The sequence below is a fragment of the Lytechinus variegatus genome, chromosome 2, assembly GCF_018143015.1.
Source record: "Lytechinus variegatus isolate NC3 chromosome 2, Lvar_3.0, whole genome shotgun sequence".
NCBI classification, from domain to species: domain Eukaryota; kingdom Metazoa; phylum Echinodermata; class Echinoidea; order Temnopleuroida; family Toxopneustidae; genus Lytechinus; species Lytechinus variegatus.
In genome coordinates this window covers 53,584,776-53,599,059 of record NC_054741.1, presented here as the reverse complement: position 1 = coordinate 53,599,059, position 14,284 = coordinate 53,584,776, and the positions used below count along the sequence as shown (strand labels likewise).

The 14,284-nt window shown below is 35.2% G+C and overlaps 1 protein-coding gene across 5 annotated transcripts in view; it reads right to left on the bottom strand.

The window, feature by feature from the left end:
- Positions 1–14,284, bottom strand: part of LOC121408365 (neurogenic locus notch homolog protein 1-like) — a 153,774-nt gene that overhangs the window by 101,067 nt on the left and 38,423 nt on the right. For all 5 annotated transcript variants that reach the window (XM_041599815.1, XM_041599816.1, XM_041599818.1 and 2 more), the window contains exons 10-22: positions 14,134–14,259; positions 13,693–13,809; positions 12,027–12,140; positions 11,090–11,212; positions 10,350–10,466; positions 9,711–9,827; positions 9,069–9,185; positions 8,436–8,552; positions 7,146–7,262; positions 6,501–6,617; positions 4,509–4,631; positions 3,585–3,707; positions 65–163 (exon numbers count right to left, since the gene is read on the bottom strand). In XM_041599815.1, coding sequence (XP_041455749.1) covers positions 65–163; positions 3,585–3,707; positions 4,509–4,631; positions 6,501–6,617; positions 7,146–7,262; positions 8,436–8,552; positions 9,069–9,185; positions 9,711–9,827; positions 10,350–10,466; positions 11,090–11,212; positions 12,027–12,140; positions 13,693–13,809; positions 14,134–14,259 — 1,527 coding nt within the window. The remainder of the gene's footprint in view (positions 1–64; positions 164–3,584; positions 3,708–4,508; positions 4,632–6,500; positions 6,618–7,145; positions 7,263–8,435; positions 8,553–9,068; positions 9,186–9,710; positions 9,828–10,349; positions 10,467–11,089; positions 11,213–12,026; positions 12,141–13,692; positions 13,810–14,133; positions 14,260–14,284) is intronic.

Sequence of the window (14,284 nt, the reverse complement as noted above, 5' to 3'; positions counted from 1 at the left end):
CGTGCATGGTCGCAATTGAAATTTCCAAGGGATCGATTGATTATTGGCCAAAGGCTATACTCACCATTGGGCTTGCAAAATTCTGGTTTATCTGGTAACGCAGGGGGAGAAGAAGTGCAGTTACACGTGCCATTGCGGAAGAAACAGACGTCTACGCTCGTTACTAAATTCAGAAGGAAAAAACTAACATGGCTGATAAATATTTTGATTTTTGTTCGGGAGGAAAACAAAAAGTAAGTAAATAGACCTATACTGCGGTTTAATTTATGGAGCATTCATGGATTATCATCATAGTCGTGACAGCATTTTGCAGTCTCTCCCGAGTAATAAAATGATATATGAGATTATTCATTCCATGATTGCGAGCGAGCATGAAATTCTCTTTTTGATAATACGTGCAGTGTTTAATATTCAATACCCACGAGACATGAGAGCGTGTATATATTTTTATTAAAAAAGAAAGGGAAAAAAGTGGAGAGGAGGGGGGGAGAAAGGAAAAACGATAGAACATGAAGAAAGAGAAAGGAAAACGGATCGAAGGGGAAGGAAAACAGAATATGCGACAAAGAACAGATCATCTTAAAATACTAATGGGCGAGGTAGGGGAAATTAAAATATGGGAAAATGGAACAGGAAAGGATGGTTGGAAAGGGGAAAGGTAAAAAGAAGTGGGGATTGTGGGTAGAATGAATGAGTTTAAAAAAAAACGAGAGGTTACGGAGTTACTGCACAGATCCCCAAAGGAGCATTGCTTTTGGGCGATTCCATACGTGTCGTACGGGATATTTCAACAAAAATATTTAATCTCTAAGCTGATTGCTTGAGCATTATCAATTTATGTTTTGTCAGAAATAAAAGTATATAGTCAAGTGAAAAACCGATTACCAACAAAAAATGTTTGATTATGGGTGAATTACAGGTGAAAATGTTGTGTGTCGTACGGGACTCGGAAATGTCCCGTACGACACGCAACATTTTTACCTCTAATTCACTCATGGACAACATATTTTTGTGTGTTGTCATTTTTTTTACATGACTAACCAGTATTACCAAATAATGATAATAATAATGAAACGTTTTTGTATAGCGCAAAATTCATAAGCAAAAAATACATTGAAGTTCCTTGTTTGTTTGGACAGTAGGTTGAAAAATGTTGTAAAAATTGCTCATTTTCTGGCACGGAATCACCCTTTTGTTCCTATCCAAAGGTTTAGACATGCCTCTTTATAATTACATGTATGGAATATGACCCTAACTTCGGAAAGCTTAACACTGGGATGAGGTACTGTGGAAATCATCTTAATGAGCGGTGGCATGATCTCCAAAGCTACCTGGGGCTCTGCCCCAGACCGTATGCAGTATAAGGACTCTAAGCTTCAATGGGTTCTATTACAGGGCCCCTGTTTGGACCCTTCCTTCATTAAGTTTTAGGTTGAAGTACTGGCGCGGAGGGGGAGGGGGGGGAGATTCCACAGCCGAGCGGAAAAAAAAATAAAGGAGGCAACGAAACGAAATGAAAGGTAAAATACAATGTTGTTTGCGGACTATAATGTCAACATCTATCACATAATTAGAGTCCCATTTTCACATAAGAAACATTTCTCTCGCTCGCGACTTTTCAGAATTTTCCCCACTTCCGCAATGTTTATCCCCGCAAAATATTTGGTTCATTACACCACTGTTTTTCACCAATACCCGCGATTTGGTAAAAAATAGCGACAATCTTTAGAGTTTAAAATGGCTGATTCTCGAGAGGTTCCAGGGGCTCCCCTCGTCCCCAACAGCATGCAACATCACTGCAAAAACTCCGGTGTTGATTTAACATCAGCCTGGAATCTATATATGTCCACACCAGAGAAGTGTTAAACAACACCAGTTGTTTTGGTCTAACACCAGATAGGTGTCTATATAACACCAATCAGTATTAAAACAGTATCGGTTTGATTCCAAACTGGTGTTGTTTCTATACTTCTCTGGTGTGGACATAATATAGATTCCGGGCTGGTGTTAAATCAACACCAGAGTTGTTGCAGTGTGGCGAACAGATGGAATGGTTTATGACCATGGCCTCAAAATATTCTACAACAAAGAACAAAACTAATAAAAAAGAATCGGAAAAGGTTAAGATATTATTTTGTTTTCTGAATATGATATACAATCGATTACAAAGTTGGATTCTCATCTCGCTCGCTCGTGACTTTCAGAAGTTATGCTGTCTCCGCTCATTTTTTGTAAAAAAGATTACCTATCACACGACTGCTGTAAAAAGCTTCGCGCTTAAACTCGCACAGAATCGTAATAAATCCCGTTCACATCATAATATGACCGGGAAATATTTAACCACCGACCCTAATTTCTCGGTGATCGTGTTTTCCAAAGAACTTTACAAAAATAGTGCGATCATATCCTGTCGCTTTTTATCACTTTTGATTAAATTTGAAGTTACGAATTTCCTTCACCTGGTAATCTTGGAGCATTAAGGGGAGAGCAAAGCTTATTGTGATGATTATCATCAATAATTTCTATCTTTAGTTTGACGGGAAAGCTTCACTATGTCACAAGCCAGTTTTATTTTCTCTTTTGTTTAGGTTGCATTTTATTGTTTTATGCTGTCTTTTATACCAGTTTCTTTGCTTATTTTCCCTTCACCTTGGCATTTCAATTTTCATTTTTATTTCCCCCTCTTTTTTTACATAACCCTTGCCACTGTTTAGTCTCAAATCTTTATCCGCATATATGGAACCAAATTAAATAAGCCTTACTAGTGATAACGTTAAGAAATATAATGGTTATAATTTTATAAGGTATGTAAGTCAGCTAGGTGTAGAGAGAGCAAATAAAGATAGATTTCATTCCAGACTCCCGCGCACCTTCTCACACAAAGGTTGGCAAATATTCATACAAAACGTTGATGTATTAGATAGTGACAGATGTAATTATTTTAAACAATGAATTCGGCCATTCGGCCACGGAGGAGCCGTGGCCGCGTGGTCTAAGGCGCCTGGCTATACTTGGAAAGTCCAGGGTTCGATCCGGCCGCGGCACCTATGCCCGTGAGCAAGGCATTATATCTACAATGCTCTTTTATCCTGCTTTCAAATAAATGGAAATGCTATGTGCTTTTTTGGGTAGCTAAATGTGCACTTGAAAAAAAAATCTAGGTTCAACTGCTGTAACTTCGTGTTCCATGGCCATATCGCCAAATTCATTAGAAGTTTTGGGTGTTGTTTCTGACACAGAAAACAAAACACACTTAGATACAAAGTCATACACTTTTTAGCTCTAACGAAGATGAATGAAGATTATATATATATATATATATATATTTTTTTTTTTTGCTTTCATCCTCTTACTATCCACATATTCACTTTCTATCAACATACTCCTTCTCATATCGCCCACTCTGCCAACTCTCTTGTAGACGTTATACATGTATTATTGTAAAAGGGATGGGGTCTATTTCTAAATAAAAGTGTACGGTGGCCTTTAAGCGTATACATTCATCATGCTATTGTACAATTTTACTAAAAACTAACAAAAATTAGGATATATTGTAAATAATCATGAACGAAAATGATACAGACCCGTTTGGCAATATTCTCCGGTATATCCAGTTGGACATTGACATGTGTAGTTAGTAGTAGAACCGTTAACGGGGATACATGTAGCACCGTTTTGACAGCTGTTGTTATTACATGGGTATATTTCTAAAGGTCATAAACATGATAAAGGTACAAAAAGTGATTATACGGGCACGATATCCATAGCTACGCTGGGTAGATTAGATTTATTTGTTAGTAAGGATATCTACATATGCCGAAAATCTCTAATCATACTTGGCAGCTATACATCATCATAAATTGTAACTTATTCTAGCTTTAACTTGTCGTTGACAATCAGATTCTATAATTGATACTATCGATTGAATAGGTTATAGACCCTCCAGTCACAATTCCAATCAATATTTCAATCTTATCTTTTTTAAACAAAAAAATTATGAAATACCCACCGATTTCACAACGTTCTCCAGCGACTTTTTCACACGAGTAGTTCATAGAGATAGGCATTGGAAGGCATGCTGCCCCGTTCTCACATAGGTTATTAGCACACAGATGTAATTCCACATTATTACATAACACACTTGTATATGCAAAATGATATGATATCATTTTTTCTAATCTAATGTATAATCGTTTCTACATAGGGTTTGTTTGAAAGGATTCGGTATGATAAACTCACAAGTGAACATAAATGAGTTTAACAGGACAAGCAAAATGACCACCAAAACTAAAATGTAGTTACAAATATAGATATTTGTGTGTCAGGACAGATGGAAGGTTTGTAACAAAATATATTCGTTGAAAATAAAATGTACTTAATGAGTTAAACATAAAATCCACTAAAGTAGAATATTGAGATGTTAAGACTATTACAATAACTACGATATTGCGCGACAACAAAAACATGTGCACACACAAATAAATTCAAAACACACAAAAAATACCAACCTGTTTGACAATATTCTCCGGTAAATCCATTAGGACATTGACAAGTGTAGTTAGTAGTAGAACCGTTTATAGGGTTACATGTAGCGCCATTTTGACAGCTGTTGTTATTACATGGGCCAATTTCTAAAGGTCATAAAGGTACAAAAAAGTGATAATATGGCCATGGTATCTATGCTATTTATCATTTTGCTGGGTAAATTAGATATATTTGTTAGTAAGGATAGCTACATAATTACATACTAAAAGCAAGGCTTCCAACTATTATGAAATAATCACTTAAAGCATGACGAGCAAAGAACACATCAAAAGGCTATACAAAAAATCTTGTGAAGCAAATTAAGGAACGAGTTGCCTACACGAAAACTAGCACCTTTGTTTAAAAAAAATCAAGGATTTAAAAAATGAATAAAAATTGTTTAAAAAACCTGTGTTATGTATAAGAAGGGTCGTAAGAGAAATTACATTCATCAATTTAGGTTTTTTCTCTAAGGAAGTTCATTGCATTTATAAGAATATATCAGAATGTCCGTTTAGCATTGTTTTGTACACGCATATTTAATGAGGCACTGCAATGTCTGGTATTTCTGTAATTTACAATAGTGACTGCCAGCAGTAAAAAAGGACAATATGATTAGTTATGTTGTCTACATTGTTCATTTCACTGAGGTCATTCAAGAGTCTTTTAGAGTGGGACTGCCCTAGAGAGAAGGAGAATGATCTTTTCAAATGCAATAGTAGATGCTTCCAGAATAGTGGAAATTTATATATATATATACAGTATAAGCTGGCAGTTTCTTCAAAGAATCAGAACTCAGAGTTTCAGGCTAGACTTCATGTCAGTCTTTGTCAGAGCATAGTTTATCTCCACCTGGAATACAACATTAATTTCTGTGGAATAATTTGCACATCATCAATATTTGTAGTTATATTGAGAGAGGAAGTCTCAGTTCTCATCGAGATCATCAACCTGCTCTAAAAAACATTTGTCAACCATGGATTGCTGAAATCGACTGTTTATCATCATCCACTTCTTCTTCACGGACATATCAAAATAAAGTGAGTTTAGTTATCCATCGCCTTTCAGCATCGCTTCCATCATCACCAGCATTGTGGACTTTAATCAAAGAAATAATTGCCAGCCAGGTTGAACACTATTCGGACTTAATACAGGACTTATTTGAGGATTATCCGGAACTGAATCTTCAAGATATGTGAGAATATTTTTTTAATTTTGTTTAATGTATTATCTATTTCCTGTAAATAAAGAAAGGATTCAAAATTAGAATTAGTTTAATTAGTTATTTGTTGCAGTGTCGTAACAAATAATTTGGGGGGCTTGTACGGGAAACGAACCGGATCCTCTCGCAACCAAACTAAAAAGTGAGAATCATAGCACTTTAGACCTGTAAGAGAGTGTTCTTTTAAATGCAATACTAGAAGCTGCCAGAATAGTGGAAATTTATATATATAAGCTGGCAGTTACTTCGAGGACATCATCATATCTGGATCCTGTTTCATAAAACCTGTAATAGCAAATTACAGTAACAGTTATAAGCTACTGAAATCATTATAGTTATCTCCGGTGAAACCAGTAGGACATTGACAAGTGTAGTTAGTAGTAGAACTGGCTACCGGGTTACAGGTAGCGCCATTTTGACAGCTATTGCTTTCGCAAGGATCTATTTCTAGAGGTCATAAAAAGGCAGAGAAGCAGTTATTATACGGACACGGCATCCATAGATAGGTATGCTATTTAATGATTTGCTCAAAGCTCAGATTAGATGTGTTTGATAGTAAGGATATCTATGATGCGATCATGACTACAAACTTTCATTAAAAAATAAACACTTAAAGCATGACGGACAAAGAACGCATCAAAAGGGGAAAAATCATATTATGAAAGCACGTTGAATAATGAGTTGCCTACATGAATATTTACACGTCTATTTAAAAAAAACGATTTTAAAAATAAACAGAAACAGTATATCAAACCTATTTGGCAATAATCTCCGGTGAAACCAGCAGGACATTGACACGTGTAGTTAGTAGTAGAGCCGGCTACCGGGTTACAGGTAGCGCCATTTTGACAGCTATTGCTTTCGCAAGGATCTAAAAAGGTACAGAAGCAGTTATTATACGGACACGGCATCCATAGTTAGGTATGCTATTTAGTGATTTGCTCAAAGGTTACATTAGATATGTTTGATAAGGATATCTATAGTGCGATCATGACTACAAACTATCATGAAATAAACACTTAAAGCATGACGGACAAAGAACACATCAAAAAGGGGAAAATCATACTATGAAAGCACATTGAATAATGAGTTGCCTACATGGATATTTACACTTCTATTAAAAAAATGATTTTAAAAATATCCATAGTTAGGTATGCTATTTAATGATTTGCTCAAAGCTCAGATTACATGTGTTTTATAGTAAGGTATCTATGGTGCGACCATCACTACAAACTTTCATTAAAAAATAAACACTTAAAGCATGACGGACAAAGAAGGCATCAAAAGGGGGAAAATCATATTATGAAAGCACATTGAATAATGAGTTGCCTACATGAATATTTACACGTCTATTTAAAAAAAAACGATTTTAAAAATAAACAGAAACAGTATATCAAACCTATTTGGCAATAATCTCCGGTGAATCCTATCGGACATTGACACGTGTAGTTAGTAGTAGAGCCGAATACCGGGTTACAGGTAGCGTCATTTTGACAGCTATTGCTTTCGCAAGGATCTAAAAAGGTACAGAAGCAGTTATTATACGGACACGGCATCCATAGTTAGGTATGCTATTTAGTGATTTGCTCAAATGTTACATTAGATATGTTTGATAGTAAGGATATCTATAGTGCGATCATGACTACAAACTATCATGAAATAAACACTTAAAGCATGACGGACAAAGAACATATCAAAAGGGGGAAAATCATACTATGAAAGCACATTGAATAATGAGTTGCCTACATGGATATTTACACTTGTATTAAAAAATGATTTTAAAAATATCCATAGTTAGGTATGCTATTTAATGATTTGCTCAAAGCTCAGATTAGATGTGTTTGATAGTAAGGATATCTATGATGCGATCATGACTACAAACTTTCATTAAAAAATAAACACTTAAAGCATGACGGACAAAGAACGCATCAAAAGGGGAAAAATCATATTATGAAAGCACGTTGAATAATGAGTTGCCTACATGAATATTTACACGTCTATTTAAAAAAACGATTTTAAAAATAAACAGAAACAGTATATCAAACCTATTTGGCAATAATCTCCGGTGAATCCTATCGGACATTGACACGTGTAGTTAGTAGTAGAGCCGAATACCGGGTTACAGGTAGCGCCATTTTGACAATTATTGCTTTCGCAAGGATCTAAAAAGGTACAGAAGCAGTTATTATACGGACACGGCATCCATAGTTAGGTATGCTATTTAGTGATTTGCTCAAATGTTACATTAGATATGTTTGATAGTAAGGATATCTATAGTGCGATCATGACTACAAACTATCATGAAATAAACACTTAAAGCATGACGGACAAAGAACACATCAAAAGGGGGAAAATCATACTATGAAAGCACATTGAATAATGAGTTGCCTACATGGATATTTACACTTATATTAAAAAATGATTTTAAAAATATCCATAGTTAGGTATGCTATTTAATGATTTGCTCAAAGCTCAGATTACATGTGTTTTATAGTAAGGTATCTATGGTGCGACCATCACTACAAACTTTCATTAAAAAATAAACACTTAAAGCATGACGGACAAAGAACATATCAAAAAGGGAAAAATCATACTATGAAAGCACATTGAGTAATGACTTGCCTACATGGATATTTACACTTATATAAAAAAAAAAAGATTTTGAAAATAAACAAAGAATATATCAAACCTATTTGGCAATAATCTCCGGTGAAACCAGCAGGACATTGACATGTGTAGTTAGTAGTAGAGTCGGCTACCGGGTTACAGGTAGCGCCATTTTGACAATTATTGCTTTCGCAAGGATCTAGAAAAGGTACAGAAGCAGTTATTATACGGACACGGCATCCATAGTTAGGTATGCTATTTAGTGATTTGCTCAAAGGTTACATTAGATATGTTTGATAGTAAGGATATCTATACTACGATCATGACTACAAACTATCATGAAATAAACACTTTAATAAAGCATGACGGACAAAGAACACATCAAAGGGACAAAAATCATACTATGAAAGCACATTGAATAATGAGTTGCCTACATGGAATTTACACTTTATTAAAAAAAATGATTTTAAAAATATCTGTAGTTAGGTAAGCTATTTAATTATTTGCTCAAAGCTCAGATTAGATGTGTTTAATAGTAAAGATATCTATACTGCGACCATGACTACAAACTATCATGAAAGAACACTTAGAGCATGACGGACAAAGAACATATCAAAAAGGGCAAAAATCATACTATGAAAGCACATTGAGTAATGACTTGCCTACATGGATATCTACACTTATATGAAAAAAATAAACAAAGAATATATCAAACCTATTTGGCAATAATCTCCGGTGAAACCAGCAGGACATTGACATGTGTAGTTAGTAGTAGAGTCGGCTACCGGGTTACAGGTAGCGCCATTTTGACAATTATTGCTTTCGCAAGGATCTAAAAAAGGTACAGAAGCAGTTATTATACGGACACGGCATCCATAGTTAGGTATGCTATTTAGTGATTTGCTCAAAGGTTACATTAGATATGTTTGATAGTAAGGATATCTATACTACGATCATGACTACAAACTATCATGAAATAAACACTTTAATAAAGCATGACGGACAAAGAACACATCAAAGGGACAAAAATCATACTATGAAAGCACATTGAATAATGAGTTGCCTACATGGAATTTACACTTTATTAAAAAATGATTTTAAAAATATCTGTAGTTAGGTAAGCTATTTAATTATTTGCTCAAAGCTCAGATTAGATGTGTTTAATAGTAAAGATATCTATACTGCGACCATGACTACAAACTATCATGAAAGAACACTTAGAGCATGACGGACAAAGAACATATCAAAAAGGGCAAAAATCATACTATGAAAGCACATTGAGTAATGACTTGCCTACATGGATATTTACACTTATATGAAAAAATGATTTTGAAAATAAACAAAGAATATATCAAACCTATTTGGCAATAATCTCCGGTGAAACCAGCAGGACATTGACATGTGTAGTTAGTAGTAGAGCCGGCTACCGGGTTACAGGTAGCGCCATTTTGACAATTATTGCTTTCGCAAGGATCTAGAAAAGGTACAGAAGCAGTTATTATACGGACACGGCATCCATAGTTAGGTATGCTATTTAGTGATTTGCTCAAATGTTACATTAGATATGTTTGATAGTAAGGATATTTATAGTGCGATCATGACTACAAACTATCATGAAATAAACACTTAAAGCATGACGGACAAAGAACATATCAAAGGGACAAAAATCATACTATGAAAGCACATTGAATAATGAGTTGCCTACATGGAATTTACACTTTATTAAAAAAATGATTTTAAAAATATCTGTAGTTAGGTAAGCTATTTGATTATTTGCTCAAAGCTCAGATTAGATGTGTTTAATAGTAAAGATATCTATGCTGCGACCATGACTACAAACTTTCATTAAAAAACACTTAAAGCATGACGGACAAAGAACGCATCAAAAAGGGCAAAAATCATACTATGAAAGCACATTGAGTAATGACTTGCCTACATGGATATTTACACTTATATGAAAAAATGATTTTGAAAATAAACAAAGAATATATCAAACCTATTTGGCAATAATCTCCGGTGAAACCAGCAGGACATTGACATGTGTAGTTAGTAGTAGAGCCGGCTACCGGGTTACAGGTAGCGCCATTTTGACAATTATTGCTTTCGCAAGGATCTAGAAAAGGTACAGAAGCAGTTATTATACGGACACGGCATCCATAGTTTGGTATGCTATTTAGTGATTTGCTCAAAGGTTACATTAGATATGTTTGATAGTAAGGATATCTATACTACGATCATGACTACAAACTATCATGAAATAAACACTTTAATAAAGCATGACGGACAAAGAACACATCAAAGGGACAAAAATCATACTATGAAAGCACATTGAATAATGAGTTGCCTACATGGAATTTACACTTTATTATAAAAATGATTTTAAAAATATTTGTAGTTAGGTAAGCTATTTGATTATTTGCTCAAAGCTCAGATTAGATGTTTACATTTTATGTATGAATTTACACTTTATTAAAAAAAAATGATTTTAAAAATATCTGTAGTTAGGTAAGCTATTTATTTATTTGCTCAAAGCTCAGATTAGATGTGTTTGATAGTAAGGATATTTATACTGCGATCATGACTACAAACTTTCATGAAATAAACACTTAAAGCATGACGGGCAAAGAATACAACAAAAGGTTTTAGAGAAATCATACTAGGAAAGCACATTGAGTAATGAGTTGCCTACATGGAAACTATCACCTTTATTAACAAAAATGAATTGAATATACAAACCCGTTTGGCAATAGTCTCCAGTATATCCATTGGGACACTGACACGTGTAGTTAGTAGTAGAACCGGCTACAGGGTTACAAGTAGCGCCGTTTTGACAGCTATTGTTATCACATGGGTTTATTTCTAGAAAATTTGAAATTATATTTTATGGTTATTAGACAGACAAGATAGTGGTAAGAAATCAGCAAAAGTAATGTAAACTTAAAGATGGGTCGAATGAGAGACATTTGTGAAAATTTGCCACAAAAGAACTTTGAAATAGATGAAAGATTACTAATTTATTTATACTATCATGCATCAGAAAGTGTATGAGACGATGAAAAAATGATGAGACCACAATCATTTACTCATACATGCCATTATTAAACACTGTCACGTACATGAGTATTTTGAATTCAGTAAGGCTTTATTTGATTAGATTTTTTTTTATTTAGTAAATCCCACTAAAAGATATGCAAATCCTACTTCTATACTAATCTCATAACTTGGCCAACATTCAGCGCCATAGACATATACATTTAGTATAGGCTACATGTACATCAGCATATGATATTTACCTGAATTGGAAGATGCATATAATGTCATAGGTTATGCTACTATAAGTTCATGTGATTGACAAATTGTGCACATAAAACTGAAAAGGAAGCTGGATGAACGAAGTAACATGGAGGCTATGTTTCTATTTTCTATGGTAATAGTGTAAGGGTTTACAGGCATACACAGTATTGTTTGCACTAGAAGCTTTCATATATATTACTGAGGACTGCTTGATACATGTAAGGAAGGGGAGTGCGACTTTTGGGAAAGCTGCTAAAGCTATGGTCTTGGTTAGGAGTTATCTGTAGAATAAAGCCTTTTAATGTTATTGTGTGACTCTAAAACTATCCTGTCTGAAGTCTGGTTCTTGTTCAGGTATTCTACCCCTTTCAATACCAACCTGTTTCACATCGTCCTGATGTGAATCCATCCACGCAATCACAAGTGTAGCTCATGGAATCAGGTACACAAGTAGCTCCATTTGCACACGAATTATTTGCACACAGATCTATTTCTATGAACATGCAAAGCAAAGAGATACATTGGCTGCAGACACATCTTTGTAAACTATGAGCAGATTATTTACCTATCCTGCCTATGTCACAGACGTCAAAAAAATGAATGAAGTTCAAAGTGTCACATGAGGTACCATAGATACTGATATGTTAATTGTTGTAATCAATCGCACGCTGGTATATTTTACAAATATATCAGGCTTTGAGAAAGTATATTGGGAAAATTTATTTGGGTTGGCAATTGCTATTTTCCCCGAGGGAAAATATTTTGATATTGCCAGTCCAACCCGAACCGAGGATCAATATTCGCACTGTGCTTTCGAAGGAAACGCCCGGAATATTTGTTTTATATCCCTCTTTAATTTGCAGATCTAACTTAGTCCTTGCTGATGTGTAACCAATCTGGACCAATTCTAACCTTGCCGGATCTAGTTCAATAGCCCTTCTCGAGATAATGCTAACCACTTCCTGGGTAGGCTGCGCGCGGCTTCTAGCCCACTGCAGTTAATGATAGGTCCGCTGTGCTTCGCCGGTGCAGTGGCACACAAGATAATTTTGTAAGCGCCGCAGGCTAACGTAAATGACTCGAGAGTATCGGATCTCGACTCACCTTGTTAGGTATGCTAACTCATAATTCAAGTGTCGTCTGTGAATGGCCGTGATGGAATTATATTTTCTGCATGACAAACTAGACCCAATTCTACACTGTTTTCTGTGTTTTTTCAGATTGTTGGTAAGTATTTGAGCAAGAGCTTGTATTTTATTTTATTCATTTATTTATTTCGCAGATATCGGTGAGGATCTGCATCTGTTCAATTCAGGGAGCATGCACACTTCAATGTTGAGAGAACATATCGAGCATAGCATGCGCAGTTCTCCCCATGAAATTATATCGAAATATATACGGAGCTAGAAGAAAACTATACGGAGCTATTTGCATCGATGTGCCTTCCTATTGAAAGTCATATGATCGTGAATCGACCAATCGCTTATCTAGAATACCGATAAATATTCATAAGAGGGACAAAATGAATATACTACTCTGTGTACACATCCGTCGGCAGGGAGAAAAATATAAGCTGTGTCGCCTTTACTTCTTTTGTAAGATTGCCAAGACATCGATATCAAAATGGTTTGATTAATAATATGAGTTTTTAAATTGATAGTGAGATATGAGTTTGTTTAATACTAAAGTAAAATGCATCAGCAGTGAAGATTGTTTTGGTAAATATTTTATATTGAAATGTTTTTGCGCGCGCCTATTTGCTTCTCAAGCCGTTGTTTTAAGTTTTTACGCATAAATTTGCGATGTTTGCTCAATAATTGTTTTTAGCTACTTTTAGATGGAGTTTCATCACATTTTTAAAACTAAAACATATGGAACTTTAGGGATGAAAATTAATGACCGGTGGAAAATATACATCAATCCCAATGTGATTTAAGCCGACGCCATAGAGAGTAAACCGACCTATACGGGTATCACGTCTTTACTCTTCGATTTGGTGCCAACTGAATTGATGTGACTGATGGTAGAGACAGTAATGAATTTACCTGTCTCGCACGTGGTTCCAGTATAATCGGAAGGACAGTCACACATAAACGTTGTATTGTCAGCGGAGTTCGTGCAGGTCCCTCCGTTAAGACACGGATCCGAATCACAAGGAGTCACTACACAGACAGTTGAGTATAATAAATAATGAATGGCATTTATGGCATTTACAGGGATAGGGGCTCTGATTCAAGTGAAATAAGACACTTCAACATCACTCAATATAAACTTTATCGATCATGTTTACCGAAGTGCAATTTTAATATCTTTTCACAACACTGATTGAGTACATATCCTGGCTGATTTGCAGACCAAAAAATTGGGTTTCCTGATTTCAGCTATATCCGCCGTTTTAATTACTGTGTTTTTCTGTAACATTTAGAACTGTGGCGTGGAAGAAAATAAGGAGAGTAATGATAATTTGTTATTTTTTTCTCACTTACATGTTATTTCACATGTTGATCCAGAAGTGAGGTCTGGACAGGTACACGTGAACGTGCTTCCATTTGAAGTACAATTCCCTCCGGACAGACAGGGATTAGGGTTACAGGGGTCAGACCCTGGCGGCACTTCCGATCTAAAACAAATAATAAG